The sequence below is a fragment of the Gigantopelta aegis genome, chromosome 4 (assembly GCF_016097555.1).
Source record: "Gigantopelta aegis isolate Gae_Host chromosome 4, Gae_host_genome, whole genome shotgun sequence".
NCBI classification, from domain to species: Eukaryota; Metazoa; Mollusca; class Gastropoda; order Neomphalida; family Peltospiridae; genus Gigantopelta; species Gigantopelta aegis.
This window is the reverse complement of record NC_054702.1, coordinates 39,098,769-39,126,356: the sequence shown is the minus strand read 5'-3', so window position 1 is coordinate 39,126,356 and position 27,588 is coordinate 39,098,769. Positions and strand designations below refer to the sequence as shown.

Genomic DNA, 27,588 nt, shown 5'->3' with positions numbered 1-27,588 from the left:
TGGTCCTTGTTTGTGTGAGCATAATATAGTAGGGGTGTGTGATTGTGGGTTTTTTAAAGGTAAAAATCAGACTCCCTTTTTACAATTCTTATTACACCTCACTGAAATCCTAAATCAGCTCCTGTCCTCAATCAAAATATAATCGTACGTTCAAATTAAACAAGTGAATTGAGCGCAAATCCCGTTTGTCCGTAATCAATCGGCGTACGTTTATCCATAATGCAGAGCAATTAGTTACATTGAGTGGATGCGTACGGTGACTCATAATTGGAATCTACTCAACATGTGTGCATAGAAAGTGATTGTTAGGGATTATGCATTGCGAATTACGTATACATGTATAAACACACGGATAACGGGCAAATGGAATTTACGCCTTACCATATTGGTGATAAAATTTAAAAAACTTCATAATCCCAATGAATTCGAGTATTTTGCACATTTAAAATAGATATAAAAAAGCCGTAAGTAACCTCCTAGGACTTTGAAGCCAAGTTTGAACGAACATGCCTTACCATGTTTGTAAAAAATAAAATAAAAAATAAAAATAACCCTTGAATACTTCCTAATTCCAATGAATTCGATTATTGCTCAGATTTAAAAAAGAAAGAAAGAAAAAACACCACAAAGATAACGTCCTAGGACTTTGACCATGACAATACATTCGAGTATTACACAATTCAGAAACACTAATACTAAAATAAAAAAGTAACGTCCTAGGACTTTAAAGCCAACAATCTTGAACGACCATAAAAAACATATTCCAAGATTTGCACAATTCATAGAAAAAGAAGAAGGAAAAAAACAACAAAAACAAAATAAGAAGAAAAAATAGAAAGACATCTGTCAATAACGTCCAAGGACTTTGAAGCCAACAATCTTGAACGACCATGAAAAATATTCCAAGATTGCACAATTTATACGAAAAGAAGGGGGGAAAAAACCCCTAAAAAACAACAACAAAACAAAACGAGAAGAAAAAATAGAAAGACATCTATCAGTAACGTCCAAGGACTTTGAATCCAACAATCTTGAACGACCATGACAATACATTTGAGCCGACACTCTTTATCTGGTGTGGTTGTTGCCCTCCTGCATACACCATCATACGACCTGCAATAAACAAAATAAAAGTTTATATAAAAGTATGCTTAACGACACCCCAGCACGAAAAATACATCGGTAATATATTGGGTGTCAAACTATGGTAATGCAAACAAATAAAGTGATGATCAACATCAATATAAAAATTCAAGATTTAAACAAAAACACAGTGAAATAATAGCTTTTCCCCTTAATTTTTATGGTCTGCAGGATAAAGATAATAACTAGTTAATGATGTCGGATATCTGCTTTATCCTGTTCAGGCCGAATGACAAATTCCCACTCTTACCTTCACAGGATAAACCAGATATCCGACATCATTAACTTGTTATTCTCTATATATCAGGGCCGTACCCTCTGGGAGGGGGGGGGGGGGGGGGGGGCATTTGCCCTCCTGAGAATCTCACTTTTTTTTTTTACTCCAAAAAATAGCATACACATCTCAGGGTTTAATTTGTATAGTGTTTCATTTGTTTATATAAAATAGTGCGCCCCCCCCCCCCCCCCCCCGGATTTTGATCAGGGTACGGCCCTGTATATGCACTTTCCATAGACAGAGCAGCACTGATCACGACCTTTGATATACCATTCAACGAAATTTTCTGTCGTCAACCGAAGGATCAGACTGATGCCTGTTCAAGAAGGTGCGTTATCGCGTTTTTTCGCGTCTGTTTTTTTAGCTTCTTGTTTTTTTAAACACTATTTATTCAAATAAATGAAGTGCATCAGAAAACAGACCTCACAACGAGATGATGTTACATACTGCATAAATTAAAAAATATATTTTCATTTTAAATTTAAATTATTGCATCTAACGTTGGACGAAATTTAATATGATAGAAAGACAAAGTTTAAAAAGAAAAAAGGTTTGATTGGGTGGGGTGAGGGGAAGGCATGCCCCCTCTCGCTACGCCACTGGTACCAGTCAAACTCTTGCATGAGCGCTGGGCCTCGTGGACAGGTACCGAATTGTTAGCCCGATTACTCTGACGGTAAGATGAATGAATATTTAACGACACTCCAGCACGAAAAATACATCGGCTATTGGGTGTCAAACTATGGTAATGCAAACAAATAAAGTGATGATCAACATCAATATAAAATTTCAAGATTTAAACAAAAACACAGTGTAAAGAACCGTGCAAAAACACAAATATCACAGATAGATACTGACGTTTACTCAACATTTATTTGTGCTGTATTAGCCATTCTCAAAGAGAATGTTACACCCCTGCACCACGGTGAGGTTACAGCACGCGCAAGGGCTGACGGTAAGAGAGCTACACGGACAAATGGACAGTTATCAACACTCTCTAACCGTCAGAAACCAATCAATATCAATATTGCGCAATATCTGCCTACCAAACGGTTACATTGATTTCAACTTATTTTCGTGCTTATATCCAATTAAGGTTCAAGCACGCTGTCCTGGGCACACACCTCAGCTATCTGGGCTGTCTGTTCAGGACAGTGGGTTAGTTGTTAGTTGGTTAGTGGTTAGTGAAAGAGAAGAGGGTGTAGTGGCTTTACACATACCCATTGAGCCCTTAAGAACTCGCTCTGGGTTGGAGCCGGTACAGGGCTGCGAACCCTGTACCTACCAGCCTGTAGTCCGATGGCTTAACCACTGCGCCACCGAGGCCGGTAAACAGTTACAGCCAAAGATTCCCGCTCCAATACAACAACAACAATCCTATGTTTGACATTAAATACCTATACATCGATTAGTTTCAAGTCCCATGATTAAAAAAAGAAGTTTTTACATCACTAATACACACACTGTCAGCAAATAAGTATTTAACCGGAATATTATTGAAAGAGGAAAGAAAGAAAGAAATGTTTTATTTAACGACGCACTTAACACATTTTATTTACGGTTATATGGCGTCAGACATAGTGTTAAGGACCACACAGATATTGAGAGAGGAAACCCGCTGTCGACACTTCATGGGCTACTCTTTTCGATTAGCAGCAACGGATCTTTTATATACGCCATCCAACAGACAGGGTAGTACATACCACGGCCTTTGATATACTAGTCGTGGTGCACTGGCTGGAACGAGAAATAGCCCAATGGGCCCACCGACGGGGATCAATCCCAGACCGACCGCGCATCGAGCGAGCGCTTTACCACTGGGTTACGTTCCGCCCTATTGAAAGAGGCTGCTGCCCTTTGGTAGGCAGAGCTTGCGCAATATTAATAACTGTTCAAATGCCCGTCTAGCTCTCTTACCGTCAGTTAAAAGTTTGTTTAAAGTTTGTTTTGTTTAACAACACCACTAGAGGACATTGATTTATTAATCATCGGTTATTGGCTATCAAACACTTGGTAATTTTGACATATAGTCTTAGAAAAGAAACCTGCTATATTTTTCCATTAGCAGCAAGGGATCGTTTATATGCATCATCCCACCGACAGGATAGCACATATCACGACCTTTGATATACTAGTCGTGGTGCACTGACTGGAACGGCAAACAGCCTAATCGGTCCACCGACTGGGATCGATCCCACACCGACCGCGCACTAAGTGAGCGCTTTACCACTGGGCTACGTCTTGCCCCCCTCCCCCTGTTACCGTCAGAGTACTCGGGCCACTAAATTGTATACTATAAACACATACCTGTTTGGACGACCCACCCCTTGTTGTCCATCCACACCGCCATCTGTTCGGCGGTGATGGTCAACTGCACGATGGTGTTGGAACCTCTCTGTAGAAACACTCTTGAAAATGACACCAGCTGGATTAGAGGGGTGGGGACCGTCGAGTTCACCCACGACATATAAAACTGAACCACCTGGCAAAACAAGAATATTCGGAAGCATTAAATATCTCGCCTATCATACATTCAGACGCGTGTGCAAGGGGAGGGTTTTGGGGATCAACATGCATATATATATATATATATATATCGGTTGGAACTATAAACAAAGTTTCATTAGTCTAGGACTCGAAGTTTGCGATCTAAAACAAATATCTAGAGCAAAATGCGAAAGTTTAACATTGGAGCAATAGGCAAAAGCAACGGGTATTGGTACTGTCATGACAACAAATCTTGCTAACACAAGTAAAGAAAACAAGTATTAATTTTTTTTCTTTATTAATGACTTCCAGGTCCTGCTGAGAGTCACTTACCACATATTTAAGTTCGTATAAGTTCACATATAACTTTAAAATGGCAGAACACATTACGTATAATAACGCATTTTTTTCATTAAACATTTAAATTGCGACTGTACGGCGAATTTGCTACACTCGCTGTTGTTTTTTACACTTTCGAACGTTTAAATTTATTACTCAGAATTAACTGTTAGCGTATTTGTTTGTTAAAAGTCTTAAATTATGGTCTATAATTACTTTATTATCAGTTATAACCTTAAAGTTATTTGTTAAAACAATGTAGTTAAATCGTGATGTCAAGATATGTAGCAAGATTATAGCTACGGCAGTACCAATATCCGGTGTTGGTCCCACACTGGGATACCTATATTTCACCTTTCGTCTATCTCAAGGTGAGATAAAAAGAAAAAAACCCAAAACAAACAAAAACACTCATCCCCAGCAAAAAAGAGAGAAAAACTGGAGAAAAACCCAAACAAACCAAAACAAACAAAGAAAAGAAAAACAAAACAAAAAAAACCTGAGAAAACCATGGACCCCCCCCCCCCCCCCCCCCCCCCCCCCCCCCCCCCCCCCCCCAACTCTAATACTAAAATTTAATACTGTTGGTGGAATACCTAGCCCATTAATTCTTATTCAGGTTTTGAATACTAGCCAGAAAGTCGGCACAACCTTGGGTCTGGTTCTGAAATCCAATGTGCCCAACATGTTCAAGATGGCGGCCTTGCTTCAAAAATACGGGATGCGCCTGACTTGGGCTTAACAGGGTTTCTGCCAGAGGGTAAAATGTAATGCACCAGCCAACAGAAGTACACTACAAATGGAAATCGCTTCCAAATTTGAGAATTTCGAAAATATAATTATCCACATCGACTAGCAAGATTTCACCAAAGGATCTTGATATACACAAAATAAAATGTCCGTATTAAAGGGACTATCCTGAGTTTATAGTTACTGCGACATATTTTCAGCTAATACATCGTAGTTTTATAAAGGTCACTCTTTAGTACTTCAAATCAACTTCACTATAATTTGTGGACAGTAATATATTAAAAAAGAAAGAAAAAGAAAGAAGAAAAAAGAAGAAAAGAAATAAAACGGAAATACAATTTTTAAAAAGTAGCAAAATAACATCCCTGCAGTTATCCACAGTGTATTTTAATGGTTAAAAACTCTTTTAAGAGGAAATATACAGTAAAAATAAATAAAAAGAAGAAAAGAAATAAAACGGAAATACAGTAAAAAAAGAGCAGCAAAATAAAATCCCTGCAGTAATCCACAATGTGTTTTAATGGTTAAAAACTCCTTTAAGAGGAGAATAATAATAAAATAAAGAAAAAGAAAGAAAAAAGAAGAAGAACAGAAATAAAACGGAAATACAATTTAAAACCCCCCAGAAAAATAACATCCCTGCAGTAATCCAATGTGTTTTAATGGTTAAAAACTCAGGATGACCCCTTTAAGAAGACATATATACCGTAAATTACCTCATCTGTATCATATTTTCCTATATTGTAGACTGTCACTGATCCGTGGATGTCTTGTCCTGCCTCGATGGTACGTTGCATGGTCAGCCCGGCATACTTGAACTGGCTGTAGGACAACCCGTACCCGAACGGATAGATCGTCTCCCCTTTAAAATAGCGGTACGTCTTGCCGATCATCGAGTAGTCGGTCATTAGCCCTATCTGAAAGATCAGGAATCTTTATTTAAAAGCACCGGCCTCGGTGGAGCAGTGGTTAAGCCATCGGACTACAGGCTGGTAGGTACAGGGTTCGCAGCCCGGTACCGGCTCCAATCCAGAGCGAGTTCTTAAGGGCTCAGTGGGTAGGTGTAAGGCCACTACACCTCTCTCTCTCTCTCTCTCTCTCTCTCTCTCTCTCTCTCTCTCTCTAACCAATTGACAACTAACTCGCTGTCACCCACTGTCCAGGACAGACTACCTAGATAGCTGAGGGGTGTGTGCCCAGGACAGCGTGCTTGAACCGTAATTGGATATAAACACGAAAATAAGTTGAAATGAAAAAAATATTTTAAATTTAACATTCCTCTCCACCTGGGACGCAACTATCTAAAATTAACCGGAATTGTGGTCACAGGACAGCGTGCTTGAACGCGTAATTGGATGCTATAAACACGAAAATTTAAGTTGAAATGAACAAAAATATTTTTTTTTTCACATTCCTCTCCACCTGGGACGCAACTATCTAAAATTAACCGGAATTGCTTTTTAAAATAATCCAGGTCACAGTAAAATAATGTTTACAGTTCGTCCCACGGGGAACGCCTTTTTCATGCTATTGAAATTGGAATATATAAGCTGGAAAATAAGTTGAAATGAAAAAAAATTTATTTATTTGTGAGCCGATTGTTGTCTAAATTGTACACAAATATAGTTTTTGTTTTCTTATTTCCAAAAGACTTTGACTTTTCTTCTTACCTCAAACAAAACTGAAATTATGTACAAAAACAACAAAACCCAAAAAAATTTGTAGGATGAGACGGACTATACGTTCTTCTTCAACTAGACAAAAAGAGTACTTATAAACTGAAATGGCACTGAAAAGTTAGTTTGTTCTGCTTAACGACACCACTGGAGCACTTTGATTTATTAATCATCGGCTATTGGATGTCAAACATTTGGTAAAGAAGAAGGAAGGAAGGAAATGGTTTAGTTAATGATGCACTCAACACATTTTATTTACGGCGTCGGACATATGGTTAAGGACCACACATATATTGAGGGAAGAAACCCGCTGTCACCACTTCATGGGCTACTCTTTTCGATTAGCAGCAAGGGATCTTTTTATATGCACCACCCCATAGACACAATAGCACACACCACGACCTTTGATGTACCAGTCGTGGTGCACTGGCGGGAGCGAGAAATAGCCCAAATGGGCCCACTGACAGGAATCAATCCAAAATCGACCTCGCATCAAAACGAGCGCTTTACCACTGGGCTACGTCCCGCCCTCCGGTTATTAGATGTCAAACATTTGGTAAAGAAGACGAAAACATGTCAGCACTTCGCTTACGTCACTGGAATACTTTGGCCAAGTGTTGGGTAGCCTCGCGGCAGGGGAGGCCATGCTCTGGTAGGTGAGCACGTTGTACAAGGCTTTCCCTGTTCCCTGGGCCGGGAAGAAGCATTCCATGATGGCCGAGATGTCATCACTTTCGTCTGCCCAGGTAACGTTAAGCGGACACGCGTTGAAGAGAAGTAAAACAACTGGCGCACCTCCTCCTGAAAACAAGAGTAAAGCTAGGTTCTTACTTCACTGGTAAATATATAAGTTTAAAAATAAAGGAAATTCACGTCTTTGAAGGAGAAATCTGACACTAGATTTAACTGACGCATCACAATTTTGTCAGTTTGAGAAACAGTGCCCCGTTTTACGAAGCGATGTTAGCCTTAAGATCACCTTGAGTGCGTAAGATAGCTAGCTATATATGCACTTACGTTGATCTTAGCGCTAACATCACTTCGTAAAACGGGGCCACAGGAGATTTTCAATACAAAGTGAAATTAACACCCTAACTGTCAAGCCGTTGAATGTAGCTTACTTTAAAAGAACAAAATAACCCAATGCAATAGTAACAAATGTCAAGAGAGAGAGAGAATTTTAATGTTTGTTTTAACCTATATAATTTGATGATATTTGTTTGGGACATTTTAAATGTTTTTATTTTCAGGTAATATGTCATTGGGCCATTAATTATATCAACTGTCATGATTTGGGAATAGGAAACGAAGTAATATTTTTGTTTTCTTGCACTTGACACTCACTGTTGGCGACGACGTCCTGTAGTAGCTGCTGTTGATATCCAGGCAAACTCAGATTGTGTCTATCACGACTCTCCATCTCCACTGCCTGACCTGTAACACAAACAATGCCGTCAATATAGTCAAAGTTGGTTTTGTTTAACGACACCACTAGAACACGTTGATTTAATAATCATCGGCTATTGGATGTCAGACATCTGGTAATTCTGACATATAGTTTTAGAGAGGAAACCCGCTATACTTGTTGCATTAGTAGCAAGGGATCTTTTATATGCACCATCCCACCCGTGATAGCACATACCACGGCCTTTGTTATACAGTTTGGTAGGCAGGGATTGCGCAATATTGATTACTGTCCAAATGCCCGTCTAGCTCTCTTCTTGTCAGTTAAAGTTTGTTTTGTTTAACAACACCACTAGAGCACATTGATTTATTAATCATCGGCTATTGGATGTCAAATATCTGGTATCTTTTGACACATAATCTTAGAAAGGAAACCCGCTACATTTTTCCATTAGTAGCAAGGGATCTCAATACAGTCAAGGGGCGGGGGAAGTAATCAACTGGTAATGCTAGGATCAGACTACCAACTGTCACGACGAGGTTGGCCAACTCGATGGCTGAGGGCTGAGCCTAGCATAGAGCGCTCGCCTAATACGTCTAATGGTCTAGGATCGATCCCCGTCGGTGGACCCATTGGAATATTTCTCGTTTTAGTCGGTGTTCTACAAATGGTGTGACAAAAGCCATGGTGTGTAATATCCTATCTGTAGGATGGTGCATATGTAAGATCTCTTGTTACTAAATAAATGGAAACATGTAGCAAGTTTCCTCTCTGATGTTGTATGTCAGAATTACAAAATTACTAATAGCCGCTGCCTAATAAATCAATATGCTCTAGTGGTGTCGTTAAATAAAACAAATTTTACTTTTTTTAAATTTTGTGACCCCTCTCTTACAAAATCCTGGATCCACCCCTGGTTTAGACATCCCTTTGTTTACAGAAGCTGCTTAGCGATTTCGGTGCCTTTTACTGGAGTGCGCTATAAAAGTGCCATTCCTACAGACGGAGTTGGAACCATATATCTCATTATCCTGGAGTCATTCAATGTTTTTAAAGGGACGATGTGGGATCGATCCCCGTCGGTGGGTCCATTGGGCTATTTCTCGTTCCAGCCAGTGCACCGCGACTGGTATATCAAAGGCCGTAGTATGTGCTATCCTGTCTGTGGGATGGTGCATATAAAAGATCCCTTGCTACTAATGGAAAAATGTAGCGTGTTTCCTCTCTAAGATTATATGCAAAAATTACCAAATGTTTGACATCCAATAGCCGATGATTAATAAATCAAGGGCAATTTCACGAGAAAGGTTGTAAACTGACAGGTATGCTTTAACAGCCCATATTACCTAGACAAATCACGTTTAGTGTTGTTTCTTTAAATCTGGTACAAAAGATACAGGAACCGTGAGGAAACGTTTTAGAACATTTGCTATCAGGATTTTGAATTTATGAGCACATATGTTGGAAATGTCATAGGTTTCTCAGTCTCATTTATAATTTTACGAAATTCAACGACTTGAGAATTAACAACATTCCCATTGTAACAGATATGAAAAAACCCAGGACAGCTGACAAATTACGCATTAAAATATTGCTCCATGTATCTGAAAAAAACTATACAATGTTCAGCCGACAGCAACATGAACACTATTCTCTGGTCAAACATGTATTTCATTAGCGACAAATTACGTAAACAAAGTGTCATTTCCTGAACAACTAGATATAATCAAAATGATGGCTAGGGTACAAGATTTAGTAGCATAAAATAATAGCCATGCATACAAAGACAAGATAACTATGATTTAAGAAAAACTTTTGACTTTTGGTTTATCTGCTAATGATATTAAAGTTTTAGTACGGAATGTCCTCCACAAGCTCATATTTAGATTAAATGAATACTCTTGTTTTACATTAATTTGTGTCATTCATGTAACCTGTTACGGTCTTGACATATTTAATGTTTAAATGCCTAATAACAATCTTAACTGAACACAAATGTTCAAATTCAGTGTTCTAGTATATGGTATGCTAACGAAACAATGCCTAGTTGTTCTACCATACATATGGATTGTAGATATGTGTTTTGGTAATTAGTATGAACGGTTATTTTCAACAGAATGCTAGTAAAAGCTGTCGGATTAAAAAAAATGTGTCTGGTTAAAAAACCTTTTTTTTCTAACAAATTCACCTTGCTGAGATGTTTATGAAACTGAAATATATCAACAGCAGAGGAACTGCCAGTATTATCATTTTAGAGCATTTAGAAGCACCTGCATAATATAGAATAAGCAAAAAGGTTGTTCGTATTGAGTTCACAATTTATGACCATTTCTGAATAAAATTCCACAACAAAAAATGGTAAAGTGTTTAAACTCCAATTCATACATTTTCTAATTTCTGTATATATGCACTTTAAAATCATAAAACAATTTCACCACAAAATTGCATTTTATTTTTTGACCCTCGTGAGACGTTTTTTTTTGCAATCTTTCCCATGAAAAAGGAAATGTTTTATTTAACGACACACTGGACACATTTTATTTACGGTTATATGGCGTCGGACATATGGTTAAGTTCCCATGAAATTGCCCTCAAATGGTCACCCTTCCAAGACTCATTGATCCTTAAGAGTGTATATTATGTGTATAATAATAAATGGGGAGTGCAGATTATATTTATAATAATTAATTAATTAATAGTGCAGATTATATATATATATATAGTAATGAATGGGGAGTGTAGGTTATACTATGTATAGTACTGTATGGGGATTATAGATTATTATGTATAGTAATGTATAGGGAGTGTAGGTTATATGTATAATAATGAATGGGGAGTGTAAATTATGCGTATAAGGGATATGGTGTGTGTGTGTGTGTGTGTGTGTGTGTGTGTGTGTGTGTGTGTGTGTGTGTGTGTGTGTGTGTGGATTATGTGTATAATAATGAATGGGGTGGTTTTGATTATATGTGTAATAATGAATGGGAAAGTGTATGTTATATGTGTAATATTGAATGGCGAGTGCAGATTTTACGTATAATAATGAATGGGGAGTGTAGATTATATGTGTAATAATCAATGGGGAGTGTATATTATATGTATAATAATGAATGGGGAGTGTAGATTATATGTGTAATAATGAATGGGAAGTGTATATTATATGTGTAATATTGAATGGCGAGTGCAGATTTTATGTATAATAATGAATGGGGAGTGTATATTATATGTGTAATATTGAATGGCGAGTGCAGATTTTATGTATAATAATGAATGGGGAGTGTAGAGTATATGTGTAATATTGAATGGCGAGTGCAGATTTTATGTATAATAATGAACGGGGAATGTAAATTATATGTGTAATAATGAATGGGGAGTGCAAATTTTATGTATAATAATGAACGGGGAGTGTAGATTATATGTGTAATAATGAACGGGAAGCGCAGATTATGTGTATAATAATGAATGTTGAGGGTATGTTATATGGATAATAATCCATGTGTATATTATTGTTTTATACGCTGATATCCACATATGTTACTAACATGCACCAAAATTAAGTAACCTTTATTTGATCATCATTCTTCTGTTTTGTTAAGTATAATCATTTTCCATTTTTAAAGGAAAATCGTTTGCAAGGTTGTCTAAAATTCGCTTTTCTTCTTTTGTCTTAAATCAGATCATCCATCTAACTTCCTTTAGTTAAAAATTATAAATGCCTTTAAACAAACAATGGTTGTTCATGTCGGATCTTTAAGCATACAAAGTGGTACCTAATTGGGGTGGGGTGGGTTTGAACAAAATGAACCTGTTTAAGCATACAAAGTGGTACCTAATTGATATGGGGTGGGTTTGAACAAAATGAACCTGTTTAAGACCAAGCTTTACAATGTTATCTCCATATAATTCCTGTCATATTAATCAGAAATCAGGATAGCAAGGGGTGGGTGAAGAGATTCTGATATCCATCCGATCATCGCACATGATGAGTTATTACTTTTATTCTGCAAATTTGCAAGGGCGGGTCCAGAAACGTTTTAGACTCTTTGGGTCCGCCCCTGATTAAATTAGTCATTTAGTAGGCGCTTTACTTTTCGACCGGCCATTCCAAAATCATTATTTATAAATATATATTTATATTAATAACTATTCTACTTTTAGCCCTGGAGGAAGGATTCACAAAGGGGGGAGCATCGCGTTCAGATTGTGTACGTTCCAACACCAAGAAGGTACCCGAGGTTGCTGGGTCGGAGTTCCATGGGTAGAGCGCGCCGGAGCTTGGGGTGGGTGGGTGGTGAGAGGCCTCCTTCCAGACAAACCTATCGGCCGATACCGCCAACGCCCTAACGCTCCCTATCACTGCGTCACCCCCCCCCCACACACACACACACACACACATACACACACACACAAACATCCCGCCCGGCCCCAGGTTATCCATACAGCTGTTATGGGCACATATTTAGATGCATATGGTTTTCGTTGAAGGGTAGGTAGGGGAAGGAATGATGGTGGAAGGAAAGGAAGGAATGATGATGAGTGTGAACAGCCCGCCATCCGTCCTCCATTGATTGCTGGTGAGTGAAACGTATCTTGAAGATGTTGATGTTGTTGACAATTCTGCAAATCCGTTGGTAAACTTCCGAGGTGTTCCACTAAGCTCCAGGGCCCCGTTCCACGAAGCGATCTTAGTCCTAAGATCACCGTAACTGCATAGATGACATATGCATTTAAGGTGATCTTAGCGCTAAGATCGCTTCGTTGAACGGGACCTTGGACTATTCGCGAGCATACCATCACTTAAAATGGGCCACCTATACGGACGACCACTTAAGGTCATTGCTATATAAAAGCTCAGTTGTACACGAGGATCCACTAATCGTTCAACGTGTATTTGTCATGCACACCCCTGGGGCCCACTTCCGTTATTTATGACCTTAAGTTCAACGGTAACCGCCGATTCGAAAAGGTATAACTCTTCATAAAAATTTTTTTTTTAAATCCTCAAAGTCCCCATGTAATAGAGAAAGATAAGAAAACAAAATCTTGTCTAACGATACCCAAGTATATTGTTTGGTCAACAGCTGTTCGATATTTCAACTATCAGGGTCTTCAACCAACGTCACAGCAAGTTGTCTGACGCGTGGATTGAAAGTTCATTTTGATATTGGTCTTTCGGTGTGTAACAGCTCATTTTATCAAGGTTAAAAATCATCGGCACATAAAATACACAGTATGGACTCGTAGTCAGGAGGCTAATTCCAAAAAAGGTCTTTTAGTCAGTAATCTATCAATAACCATTTCCACATGGTTGTAAGCTTTTAACATTTTGGTTTATCAGAACTGGGTTTTTTTTTCATATTGGCCTCCTGACTATTGCACAAACACCGAATTAAAGTCTGGTTTTCATACAATCTGACACATGTTGGCAACCAACGCAGATCGACGCTGACCAAATAGCATAGGGCCATTACCTACTAATGGGAAAGTGTAGCGGGTTTCCTCTCCAAAACTGTCAAAATTATGTTTGACATCCAATAGCCAATGATTAATAAATCAATGTGCTTTAGTGGTGTCGTTAAACAAAACAAACTTTAACTTACCACTTCTAAGGACTCGGCCCGACGCAAAGTAGTGTGTTTAATTTTAGCGTGCTGGATGTTGAATGGTTAACTGCTTACATCGGCATGTTTTGATTTTCGTTGTCCTTCACTAAATAAAATACTCTACGGAACTTCTAGAAGATACATTCTCAAAGTGTGACAGAAATACGAAATGATTTAAATAGGTGTAAAAAGGAATTCTCGTCCCGCGTTGTCCGATAGCGACAATGCAGTCACAAAAGAGAGCGCTTCCATATATTTATGTTGAATAAAAAATAAATGTGTTCGTGCACTGAACGTGATGTGTATTCGAGTCCATAAATATCGTATAAAACAAAGTAAAGATATGTTCATAGATAGATAGATAATTAGTTTAACGAGCTTGTATACCACTAGGGTTTGGAACACGCCAGATATATTCAAGATTGACCTACTTAGTTGCGCGTATACGAGTATATGGTTTAAATGACAAGGGTTGTTGATATCTGTTAAATAGTTCAGTCGTTAGTCTTCTGCTTATAATGTTATTTTAAATTCGCTTCCAGGTGAATGGAAAACAGTTATTATTAGTGAGAATAAAAATGTCTGTTTAGTTAAAGATTTATTTTTTTATTTATAATAATGAAATAATAAATTAAAGTAAATTCACTGTTAAATTAATATATTCTTTTTTAATTGCTCAAAATTTCAAATTATTTACATGTTTAGAAAAATGGAAGGATTTAAGTTTTAATATAATATATCATGGAAGCCAATTTGGAAATCCATTCATTATTGTGATAAATCTCATGAATTCATTGATTTGGATTTTAAAATAGCGCATAATATTATTAGTTTTGTCCAGTCAGTGTCCAGTTTGCATGAAAGATGATGAAGATTTTTATCATTTGTTTTTATATTGTGATGAATTGTATGACTTAATATCAATCTTTCATAAAATGTGTATTGTAATATTTCAGAAAACAGGGTTTTCTTTACAACAGCTAAAAATACTATTACTATTTGGTTGTTATGTTAGAATACAAAATTGTTCATATGATTTCTTAAACATTATATTGTCAATTTATAGGATATCAGTTTTTAAAAGACGTGTAATAGCTAAATCAAGAGGGTCAAATATCAATCTTGTTAGGTTTTTTTAAGCACTACGTGCGTCAGTTCTTTGGATTACTTCTTAATCATTATCGTTTTCAAAATAAACTTTCTGTTTTCACTAATAAATATATTAAGGATAATAGGTTCCTTGACTTTAAAAAAAAGAAGATTTATTGTCCCCAGATCACTGGCAATGTCAAGGTTGGGGTGCCTTGAATCATTGGCTTACATTTCATAATATTTACATATAGTTATACATACGTAGTGTATACATACATACATACATACATACATACATACATACATACATACATACATACATACATACATACAATACATACAATACATACATACATACATACAGAGCGTATCGTGGTTAGTCTTGCAATTTGCGGGCGAATCGGTGCCACAGGTTCGAGTCCCAGCAACGGCATGGGACAATTTGTGAGGCCAGAAAGGATTTAATTATCCCCTGCGCCAGTGCGTTAATATCTATGTATGTAATAGTCAACCTCGACATACATACAATATATAGATATTCATACATCAATACATACATATGTACACTCATATTACATATACCAATACTTCATATATACTTTCAAAACAGTCATACCCTATTAATGTATATGTACACCCATAATTATCTGAAATGATTTTGATCTGAGAGTCAAAGAAAAAAAAAAGAAAAAATGAAAAAAGAAAAGAAAACAGAAATAGGGGAAAAAAGGAAAAAAAGACAGAAAAGACAGAGGGGAGAAAGAAACAATTTGTTTATGGGGTTCAGGCTAATTAAAAAAACAATAAAATAATAAAATTTAATAAGCGAAGCAAAAAGTGTCTACCAGTTAATATCCACACTTAATGTCATATAGAGAAGAAGCAGTTACGAGTAGATTCATAAAAAAGATAAATCTAGAATTGTATTTCCAAACAAGTTATGGTATTTTTGTAAACAAAAAACAATAAGCAAAGAAACCAAAGGAAAGGGTCCTAACCTATAGTTAAAGAAGATGATGTTTTTGATGTTATTCGTCAATACTGAAAAGGTTAAACCACTTTCCCAATCATTTAAAAAAAGAAAAAAACAAAAAAGAAAAAAAAGAAAAAAAAGGTTCCTTGACTTGAATGATTATGTATTAATATTTAAATATCCTTTTAATAATTAGTATTAGCAGTCAATATTCCTCAAGACTTTATAAGAAATTTATAAAGTTTAAAATAATTATACAAGTGTGCTTTGTTTGAGTCAATGAGTGGTTGGTTGTGTGTGTGGGTTTTTTTTGTGGTTTTTTATTATATACATGTTGTATTTATTTATGTATTATGTTGATACTGTAAATACAAAAGATAAAAAAAGTATCTGTGACTCAAGCATGGAAGGTACGCCGTTCGTTTCTCAAATGGAGAGTGTTATATTTGTTTTCTATTAATTATTATTTTTAAATTAATTTATTTATAGTTTATTTATTTATTCATTTATTTGTTTTTATTTACTTACTTACTTACTTACTTACTTACTTACTTACTTACTTACTTACGTACTTACTTACTTGCTTACTTACTTACTTATTTATTTATTTATTACTAGTATGTTACAACATTTTTCAAGCTGCCTCCTTTTACCATTGTACAGGGTGGGACGTGTATAGGTGGTTTGTTTTGAAATTTAACATTTCATGTATGACGTTTAACCAGCAGTTTAATTAACTTATATTAGATTTTAGGGTGCATACATATATATTCACATTCCTGTATAAGGACATTTACGCTTTAAAAATGTACCATGTATACAGAGATTTGATTACAACTAGTTTTAGTATGCCTTTCTAGATGTCGCTGATAAATAGTCACTATTGATGTGGAATTCACGCTCGATCATCAAACATATGCTTTCGTTTTCCAGATCGGGCGACGACTCTTCTTCATTTCCCTCCTCGCACGTTTTAAATCGCAGATGTCACTGCAAGTCGCTTTCGTCTTTAAGGACCAGACTGTATCCTCTTGACTTTTTTTCAGATAGGGTTCTACCTCATCATCTTCATCGTCGTCACTTTCATAAGCGGGTATGCCTAATAGTTTTCTCTTGAATGTGTCCCTTTGCATGACTTGCACGTAGAACTCTTTCTCCGACGGTGGTTGCAACACCTCTGAGACATTCGCCGTTACGTTCGTGCTTTTATACCATTCGGACGGTCCCGTCTCTAAACCATTGGCGCCAATGTTCGGGCGTTGTCGGTTTCAAGTCCACCGAGAGATGTCCGTAGGGCCTGTGGGTAGCTTCCTCAAACCGTTGCATCAAATGACGAGTGTTTTCTGAATACACCTGTCGTGCCAACGTCAGAACTTGCTGCATGTCGATGGGGTTGTTGAACAGCATCAGGTAATGACAGTTTTTTTTGCTGTGTCGGGTCCTTATTGTGATAGAGGTTCTGGTTGATGGCAATCACCAAGAGGTTTCTGTGGTGACTTTCTTCCGTGAACAGGTTGGTGATGCAAGAATCTTTGATGGCCATACACATCAAGTCGTCCAACACGATAAGATTTCTGAATCTGGCATCCAAATAACGATCCTTTTCCAAATTCTCAGGTATGCCGTGAACAAATTTCTCTCGAACAGTTGCCCTAATGATGTCACAGAGGGGTTGCCATCATTTGTAGAGCCAGATGATACGTTGAAGCGGTGGGAAGATTTTACCATCCCTTAGCAGTTTGTATGCCAAAGTGAGTACCGACACGATCTTGGTGAAGGGATGTAGCAAGCTAAGAGACTGCTGCTGTCGAACCGGAACCGGAGCCGGAGCCGAAGCGATAGCTGGAACTGGAGCCAGAGCAGGAGCAGGAGCTAGTGTTCTTTGTGGCAAAATATGTATATTTTTCAGTGTTGTATCATGTTCCATGGTGTGGAATAAGTCTTTATACATATCTATTCATGATATTCACAGTTTCGGGAACATACTGACTCTTCAATGTCTCAACGTGAACTGATGTTGTCTGGCCCTTGTGATTCCTTTTATAGTCTGTTTAGAAATGCTTCTGCCGTTTCGGAGCTTTCCAACCCATACAGCTTTGTTGTGGTTGTTGTTTCCGTTTCAATCTGTTCTTGGCTTGCTCTACCACCTGTTGTGTGGGAGAGGCCACTGGGTGTCGGGGGCTTGTTCTGTTCCTCTTTTTCTTTCTTTCACGTAGGATCGTAGACTTCTAGACATAGATCCACTCTGAGCCGACTTGTCCCACCTCGCTGAATTTCGTAGTGAGACTGAATTTGCCTTCTGCTTGCAGCTTGTAGAAACGGGTCCACTTATCTCTTCTGCTTGCAGCTTGTAGAAACGGATCCACTTATCCCTTCTGCTTGCAGCTTGTAGAAACGGGTCCACTTAACCCTTCTGCTTGCAGCTTGTAGAAACGGGTCTACTTAACCCTTCTGCTTGCAGCTTGTAGAAACGGGTCCACTTAACCCTTCTGCTTGCAGCTTGTAGAAACGGGTCCACTTAACCCTTCTGCTTGCAGCTTGTAGAAACGGGTTCACTTATCTCTTCTGCTTGCAGCTTGTAGAAACGGGTTCACTTATCTCTTCTGCTTGCAGTTTGTAGAAACGGGTCCACTTATCCCTTCTGCTTGCAGCTTGTAGAAACGGGTCCACTTATCCAAGTCTGACATGTTGCTTCTCTGAAGGTTTTACCTCAAATGACGAGTTTTCAAAACTATCTTAATTGTATACTTTCTTCCACATATAACGTCCTGTGATTATCACGTGTTATTTTAACATTTGAATTTGTGTCTGTCTGTCACACAAAAGTACCAAACATAAATGAACTTGCCATGTCATCTGATTTATAAAATTCCCATCCAGGACCACACTGAACCAGCCCAGGGAGACACTCAGGGATACATATTTACACTTAAGGGACACATTTTAGACGGGAGGGACACATGCAGGGAAACACTTACACATTACTCTACTTTAGCACTGGATATTGGGAAAAATATATGTCAAGTAAACGCAAATTGTATTTGATGGATGAAATATCAGTCATGCATAACTGTGTGCATGCATGGACAATCCAAACTACATAGTCTCATAGTTTAAATTTTAAATGTGCACAAATTGCTGGCATTTAGTTGGTATACCCTTAGCAAAGATTCAGTAATATTATGACGGGTATTCAGGGTAGCATTGAACCATTCATTGGGCAATATTACACAATCTCTGTATCTTTAATAGGTTACATCCACATACTGACTACAAACAAAATCACAATACATTTATAACGGAATACTAAAACTAGTTGTAATCAAATCTTCTCTGTATACATGGTACATTTTTTAAGGCGTAAATGTCCTTATATATGAGTGTGAATATATATGTATGTACCCTAAAATCTAATATAAGTTAATTAAACTGCTGTTTAAACGTCGTACATGAATTTGATGAATTGTTAAATTTCAAAACAAACCACCTATACAGGCCCCGCCCTGCAGGTTATTGAGGCTGCTTGTACAATGGTAAAAGGAGGCTGCTTGAAAAAAATCGTAACATAATAAATAAATAAAAACAAATAAATAAATAAACTATAAATAAATTAATTAAAAAAAAAAACATTAATAGAAAAAATACAATACTCCTCTCTTGAGAAACGAACGGCGTACCTTCCACGCCTGAGTCACAGACCCTAACGACTGAGCTATTTAACAGATATCAACAAACCCTGGAGGAGTAGTGATTAACGTGCACATTCAGAGCAAGCTGTTGTAGCACACGCGTATCTTGGGCCTCAGCCGGTATCTCTGTCCAAGGCAGGAAAAACAAACCCTGTCATTTAAACCATACATATATGCGCGACTAAGTAGGTCAGTCTTGAACATATCTGGCGTGTTCGAAACCCTAGTGGTATACGAGCACGTTAAACTAGTTATCTATCTATTTATCTATCTATGAACATATCTTTACTTTGTTTTATACGATATTTATGGACTCATCCCTAATACACATCACATTCAGTGCACGACAACATTTATTCTTTATTCAACATAAATATCTGGAAGTGCTCTCTTTTGTGACTGCATTGTTCCTATCGGACTTTAACCTCTCAAAAAGACACAACCCCCTAAAAAAACCTACTAAAAACCAAACAACACCCCCCCCCCCCCCTCTCCCAAAACACACCTCCAAAATAATATTGAATAATAAATGTATGATCAATTTACGGAAAAATGACAGCCCATCAAGTTCCCTTTTTTTTTTCTTTCTAAAACGCATCCTGGATCCTCCCCTGCTACATGTCTTACCAGTTCCAAGACAGACGATGATGAGTTGTGTGTCTCTCACTGCGTTCTTCACAGAAGCTGCATCGTACGTCGCGCAGTTTGTATCGTCGCAACCCTCGGCGTACTTGATGTTCTCGGCAAGTGGCGACAACCCCGCCAAAGGTGTGGTGATGTACTGCGGTAGACTCTGCGGAGCGTAGTCGCCGAACAGTTGCAGCGAGTTGTTAGCCATTGGACCAACTATCTGGAAATTAAAAAAAAAAAATCTCAAGCAGTACCTCCAGTGTTGTTTTACAACATCAGAGACTTAAGTCTAGTTTCCATAAAATCTGTAACAGACGCAGAGCGACGTGGACAGGGTTCGATTTCACTGATCCGACGCTGACCGTCTAGTACTGTATACTACCCTGAGACGCGCGTATGCATGTGTGCATGTGCGTGTGTGTCTGGGGGTGGGGGTGAGGTGGGGAAATACCTCGTATTGTTGAAGCAAATCCTCAAATTCGGGCAAAAATGATAGATATTCGGGCAAAATGAGCTGGCCTAAAACCGTTTCATCATGTATTTCCATCATTCTACATTCAGTCTTAATCAGTTCCATGTACAGATGCGTAGTGATTCATTTGAAACCATATAGGCCTACATCTGTATGCCAGTAATGCTAATATGAATAACTGTTGTTATCCAGATTCATGCACCTTGATTCATTTTGGGCAAAAAATCAGCCTTCCCCTTGAAAAAAAAGAAAAAAGAAAAGAAAGAAAAGGTAGCCCGTATGCCTATGCAAACCATATACAATTTCCGTTCATCTGCACCAATCTGCGTCGGTCGGTGACATGTTTAAGATTTTAAGGAAACCAGGCTATATATGATATAATATGATATGATATGATATAATATGATATGTGTTGTGCGTGCGTGTATGTGTGTGTCTGTATGAGTGTGTGTGAGAGTGCGTGTGTGCGAGTGTTTGTGTGTGACAGCGCGCGCGTGTGTGTGTTTGTGACTGTGTGTGTGTGTATGTGTCTGTGTGTGTGTGTCTCTGTGTGTGTGTGTGTGTGTGTGTGTGTCTCTCTCTCTGTGTGTGTGTGTCTCTGTGTGTCTCTCTCTGTCTCTCTCTCTCTCTCTCTCTCTCTCTCTCTCTCTCTCTCTCTCTCTCTCTGTGTGTGTGTGTGTGTGTGTGTGTGTGTGTGTGTGTGTGTGTGTGTGTTTTGTAGGACAGCATAAGCCGGAGACTGGGTGGGATGAAAACGTTTTACTCACTCCTCTTAGAATAACAAAAAAAGAGAAATTTTCATGTCCCAGAAAGCATCCAAGTGCTAGTTCATTTACGTCTTTTCTAGGCAGGGCTAGCAGTAATAAAGCAAAAAGATAAAAAGCAACATAGATGCCAACCTTTACTGATCAACACCTGTAAGACTGTGGACAAAAATCCATAAGAAATACATAAGCGACGTGCAAAAGGACGGGGAACTGATGATTTTAAATTCAAGGCAACATGAAAATGAAAATCGAGACTATTAACAAGTACAATTTTGATTAGTGCACATATATCCGCTAAGTGGCACCTCTCGTCCAAAATAAATACGACAAAATGGCCCTTTCCCGATTCACGAAAGGACAACGAAAATGACGAAGGATCACGAAGGGTGGCTTACTTAGATGATAACAAGTCATGTAAAAATAATAATAATGAAAAAAACATAAAAACCTGAAAATGCGTGTTACCGTAAAATTACCCCCCCCCCCTTTAATTTGTTTTCATTATTATTATTATTATTTTTTTTTTTTACGATTTTCATTTCATATATATCACATTTTAATGTGGTGTTCTTTTCAAGGGTTCGTTTATGTGCCTTTTAGCTCTAGGTAATTCTCTTAACTATTTCATGGGTCCACCCTTGATACGGAGAAGCCTGCATTTTTAGTTCCCTGATTAATATCCCGGTGCCACACCAATCCTCCACTGTCAACCTTTCCCCCCAGTAATTATAAAAAAACTAAAGTTTGTTTTGTTTAACGAGACCACTAGAGCATTGATTTATTAATCATCGGCTATTGGATGTCAAACATTTGGTAATTTTGACAGTCTTAGAGAGAAAGCCCGCTATATGTTTCCATTAGTAGCAAGGGATCTTTTATATGCACAGTTAGCTCAATAAGCCCTCCGCCGGGGATCTAACCCATACCGACAGCGCATCAGCCAAGCGCTTTACCATTGGGTTACGTCCTGCCCACCCCACCCCTTTTTCAAATTTAAGCCCTAAAAGGACACATACTGTGACAGTATTGTATTTGTTCCTCAGAGGGAGAAAGTGTCCGGCATTCTTGAGCAGCACAAACGTCTTTCCCGCCGCCTCAACTGCCAATGCTTGATGTTCAGGGCTCTCCACTTCCGACATGTCAAACTTCGTGTAGGGATTTAGTTCCGGCGGGTCAAACTCGCCCAATCGCATTCTCGTATAGAACAGAGGCTTTACACTTTCCCTCACAAAACTCTCATTAAGTTTCTTTTGTTTTACTCCTTCCACTGAAAAATAGAGTTATTGTATATAAATACATGTAATATAAATTCACTATGACTGCTTTCATTATATTATAGATGCAGGTACTGTTCTAGTTTTGGTAGATTTTATTTAACAGTTGTGAATCCCTCAACTAACAAAGAAAAAGAAAAGAAACAAAGAAACAAACAGAAATCTAACCCCTCAACAAGCCCCACCCTAAAACACACACTCACACACACACACACACACACACACACACACACACACACACACACACACACACACACACGCACACAACCATCCACACAAAAATGCCCCAAAAGAAAAACAAGAACAAAAACAAAAACACCCCCTCCAAACACTTCCTCAAATCCAACAAAAAACAACAACTCATTAAAACCACCAACCCGAAACAAGAATCGCTGCAAAAAAACAGAGAAGAAGATAAAAAGACAACAAAAAAAAGAGAAAAAAAAGAAAGAAATTAAAAGAAAGGATAGACCCCCCCCCCCCCGAAACAACAACAACACCACCACCAACAACAACAACAACGAAACAAAGAACACCACCACCACCACCAACAACAACAACAAAACAAACAAGACCACCTCAATGAATGATATTAACACAGCGTAGTTTTTCTTATGAATGTAAATGAATGAACAGAAGTCTCAAGTTTGTGATGTAGGTTCTTGTATTTTCTTTTCAAAACATGAAACATGATTAACAAGTTAAAAACATGATGATACTGTATTGATGATCATCATGCAGATAATATATATATATATATATATATATATATATATATATATATATATATATATATATATATATATATATATATATATATGTCTAAGCTCTTGAGTGAACGACAAAGTTGACACTGCGACTGAGAACACCAACGGTCTGCACCTAGGTCTCACATCCTCTGTCTATCATGTCATGTCATGTCATAGGGTTTTACGTGTACATTCAGAACAAGCTGTTGTAGCGCACGCCTGTCATGACAGGAAAGGTGGAGGAGGGGAAAGGAGGGACCGCCTGCACTGGCAGGTGCAAGGGAGCACCAGCAGCCCAATCGAATCGGTAACAGGCGGGTGGTCTGTCTATCTCTGGATCTCTCTTTATATAGGATCCGGCTTAAAGGCATACTGTCACGGATTTAAGGACCTTATTTCTCTAAAAATGGATAATAAATAAAAATTACATTAATTGTTGGAAACCAAATCTAGCTATCGCATCACCTTAACTGAACCATGATGGAGTGAAATCCGTGTCAACCCTGTCGGGAATTTTAGTTTTTGAATTATGGACCATTGCCATAATTCAATTATTTTTACAAAATATCATTGACAAATGGAGTATGGTGGTTATGAAGATGGTTGAATAAAGTACATTTAGGGACAAATCAAATATTTCTTGTTCAGGTAATACTTTGTTAGACCATTAAATAGGTCAGTGGTCTGTGACAATATGCCTTCAAACGATTACGTCTTAATGGTTCCTTGGGAATTCATCTCATTGTCACATGATAAATTTTAAAATACGCCTGCGAAGTCACAGTATTGTCACAACGCTCCATTATTTTTCAGTAATGGAGAGATGAAACCCTAGTTAATTAACCCATCAAAATTATTGGTGTTAAACTCCATACTAACATATATTCACATACAATTATTATTTAGTGGTGTATTTTAAAGGGACATACCCTAGTTTTTAAACACTAAGGAATGTTTTTGACTATTAGAGCCATTTTTAATAACTGAAATCATATTTTACTTAGATTTTACTGGTTAGATGATCTAGTGTTTTGGTCTTCCTGGTGTTTTTAATATCACAAAATGCATTTCTCATAGTTTTTAAAACGCACGTCCGTCTGAGAAGTAACAGTTATGGAGTCACGTTTTAGTCTATTTTTAGAGGGCATTTCACCATTTCCAAGTCACAAACTCATGTTTCACTCAATTGTAACTTTATCCAAATGTGTTACAGGTTTGTAGATTAACTAAACTTAGTGTTAATTTTCACGGGTTGAAACTAGGCTCTGTTCCTTTAAGTAGGGGCATATCCTCGTAACTCTACATTCCTGAAAAATAATGGGACTCGGCCCTATAGCTGGCTTCGTCTCTGTTATTTTTCAGGAATGGAGTGATATTCGGACATTCGCCTATACGTAAAACGCTAGCTGCTGACAGAGTAATTAATAGCTATGTTTGTTGGCAGACTGGGTATCAGCTGCGGACAACAATCAAACATTATTAAAGATAAGATACAAATAGAAAAATACATATATTACAAAAACTGTTTACATACAGAATTCGACGACAATTGGGAACCATGGTTAAAAGTTCTAGAAGGCCACAACTGAGACACTTAGTACTTTTGTTATGTGTATAATTTTAAGTATGACGCCAGTTTGGAAGTATATCTATAACTTCATTTTAAGTTTTCTCTTTTCAATCTTCTTTTTATTTCCACTTTTGTCACTGCTCCTTTTTTTTTTTTATATATATATTAGTATATTGTTTGCTATGTACTTTGTAAGGTAGTGAATTCAGGGCCCCAACCCTGACACTATCATAACATATTTCTGGGGCAATAAACTATTTATTACCCCCCCCCCCCCCCCCCCCCAAAAAAAAAAATAATAAAAAAAATCCAACATTCGTAGTGTTCTTGATGTTGTAATTTAATTTCACAATAACTGGTCTAATTGTTAGCATATATATATAAAGTACATTTGAATATAGTTGTAAATCTTCCACTATGATAATATTAAAGGGACATTCCTGAGTTTGCTGCAATTTTTAAGATGTTATCGACTAACAGAGACTTTTTAACGATTGTAATTACATTATATTTTTCTGCATAAAATATTAGTGGCTTTATATTAAACGTGTTTCTGATCATTCTAATATTTGTACTAGGTTAAATTTAATTTTATTTCCAGTTTGGGTTTCTTACAAATATTAAGACGAACAGAAACATATTGAATATACAGACACTGATATTCTAAACAAGAAAATCTATTTAATATGTTTAATCGTAGAAATATTTTATTAGTCGGAAACATCTTACAATGCAGCAAACTATGGAATGTCCCTTTAACAACGGTAAACGAAATCTTGTTTAAAAATATGAAACCTACGTCACACACTGTAAAAAACCTAAAATGTCAGCCTGAACTACATAACATTTTAATTCATTAAAGAAAGAAAGAAAACATTATTCAAATGTATAATCTTACAAATGGAGAGATAGGCCGGGAAAGAGATGTCTGACGACAGCTCCAGGTTACAGCCGGCATTCAAGCAGTCGGCGGCCATGTCGACGATGTTGCTGGCGTAGTGGTGGCCGTATTTGAGGTTCTCCACGGCGCCCTCGTCGCTGAACACATAGCCAGTGAAGTGCCACTCGTTCCTGAGGATATCCGTCAGCAGACGCTTGTGTGCGCACGTGGGAATCCCATTCAGACTGTAGAAGGAAAGAAATATTTTATTTAACGACGCACTCAACACATTTTATTTTCGGTTATATGGCGTCAGAAATATGGTTAAGGACCACACAGATACTGAGAGAGGAAACCCGCTGTCGGCACTTCATGCGCTACTATTTTTTTCGATTAGCAGCAAGGGATCTTTTATATACACCATTCCACAGACAGGATAATACATACCACAGCCTTTGTTAAAACAGTTGTGGAGCACTGGCTGGAACGAGCAAACTGTACAAATGCGCAGACAAAATTATTAATATCCCTAGCTATGCAAGACAGACCTATTCCATGACGTCATCCCATGCGGAATAAAAAAAAAAGTCTCCATCATATGCGGTGAGCACGATACAAGACTATCCCATTCTCCTGCACCACCTATAGGAGGACTGGCACTCTTTCAGGACTGATTTGACAGGATGAAGCTTGTTCTCAAACGTACCGTCCCAATCACCTTGCCATGTTGAAAATATATATTGGTTAATGCTATATTTAAAATCAGTATAGGGCACACCAACCCTGGCATGAGGCAAATCCAAAGCAGACCTGACAGCTGAATCTGACTTTTTATTAACCCTGATACCAACATGGCTGGACACCCAACAAACTACAATATCTTTATTGGCAATGGATAAAAAAGACACACTTTCGCACCACCAAATTAAGGAATGTTCCAGCTGCATATTACGTAAAGCTTGGAGACACGAAAAGCGACAGTCTTGCAAAGAGAAACGGACTAACGTTACTGGAAAGAAGACCCTACAGTGAGAACTGTAGTCTAGTAAATAAGCTGCTGGACAATCAAGCTGACGACAGTGGTTCAAATTCCGCCAAAGCTGGCTACCACTTTCATTCATCTTTCTAATCTATCACCCTCTGCCTAGCATTTTCATTATCTTAATATAAAACTTTTTAATTTCTCCTACGATTTCAATCTCTTTCGATCCTGTCTGTCCGTTTCCTCCGACTATTTCCTTCTGAGCTGTCCACACCATCACCTACCTGTGTCAACTTCCTCCACCGGTGCAGTCTCTATGTACTTCCCTGCACCCACCTGGCATCATCGACTCTGTCGCTAATAAAGTTGGTCTGACCCACGGCACTAACTAGGGGAGCATAGTAAGTGGTTACAAGTGCCTCTTAAGGGGAAATGATACCTGTCACTGGGATCGTATAATACCCGTAACTGAATAAAACACGATTATCCAAATATCTCTCCTAACTGTATATCTATTAGATCTCTCTGTATCGGGCAGGCTACTACCCGAGTGGCCCGGCTCTAGGAGTGATCAGAGATAAGATCTGATATAAATATATATATGTAGCACGTTTAGTTCACTACAAAACACAACAAAACACAATACACTTTGGAATCTGTATTAACTCTAACGCTGACAAATGCACTTGCCGCAGTAGTTAATTAACAACAACAATATAATAACAACCCAGAGCTAATCACTTAATTAGTTAATCACTAGGTGTCTAGTTTACACAATATTCTAATCACTTCACCGTGGTACAAGACAGACACGGGTGATAATTGAGAAA

General features: G+C 37.8%; 1 protein-coding gene across 4 annotated transcripts in view; it reads right to left on the bottom strand.

The window, feature by feature from the left end:
* Nucleotides 1-512: 512 nt before the first annotated feature.
* Nucleotides 513-27,588, bottom strand: part of LOC121370526 (probable beta-D-xylosidase 2) — a 165,648-nt gene continuing 138,572 nt past the window's right edge. For all 4 annotated transcript variants that reach the window (XM_041495812.1, XM_041495813.1, XM_041495815.1 and 1 more), the window contains exons 7-14: nt 25,795-26,021; nt 22,320-22,570; nt 20,062-20,284; nt 8,017-8,106; nt 7,265-7,473; nt 5,713-5,913; nt 3,728-3,902; nt 513-1,113 (exon numbers count right to left, since the gene is read on the bottom strand). In XM_041495812.1, coding sequence (XP_041351746.1) covers nt 998-1,113; nt 3,728-3,902; nt 5,713-5,913; nt 7,265-7,473; nt 8,017-8,106; nt 20,062-20,284; nt 22,320-22,570; nt 25,795-26,021 — 1,492 coding nt within the window. In that variant the 3' untranslated portion in view covers nt 513-997. The remainder of the gene's footprint in view (nt 1,114-3,727; nt 3,903-5,712; nt 5,914-7,264; nt 7,474-8,016; nt 8,107-20,061; nt 20,285-22,319; nt 22,571-25,794; nt 26,022-27,588) is intronic.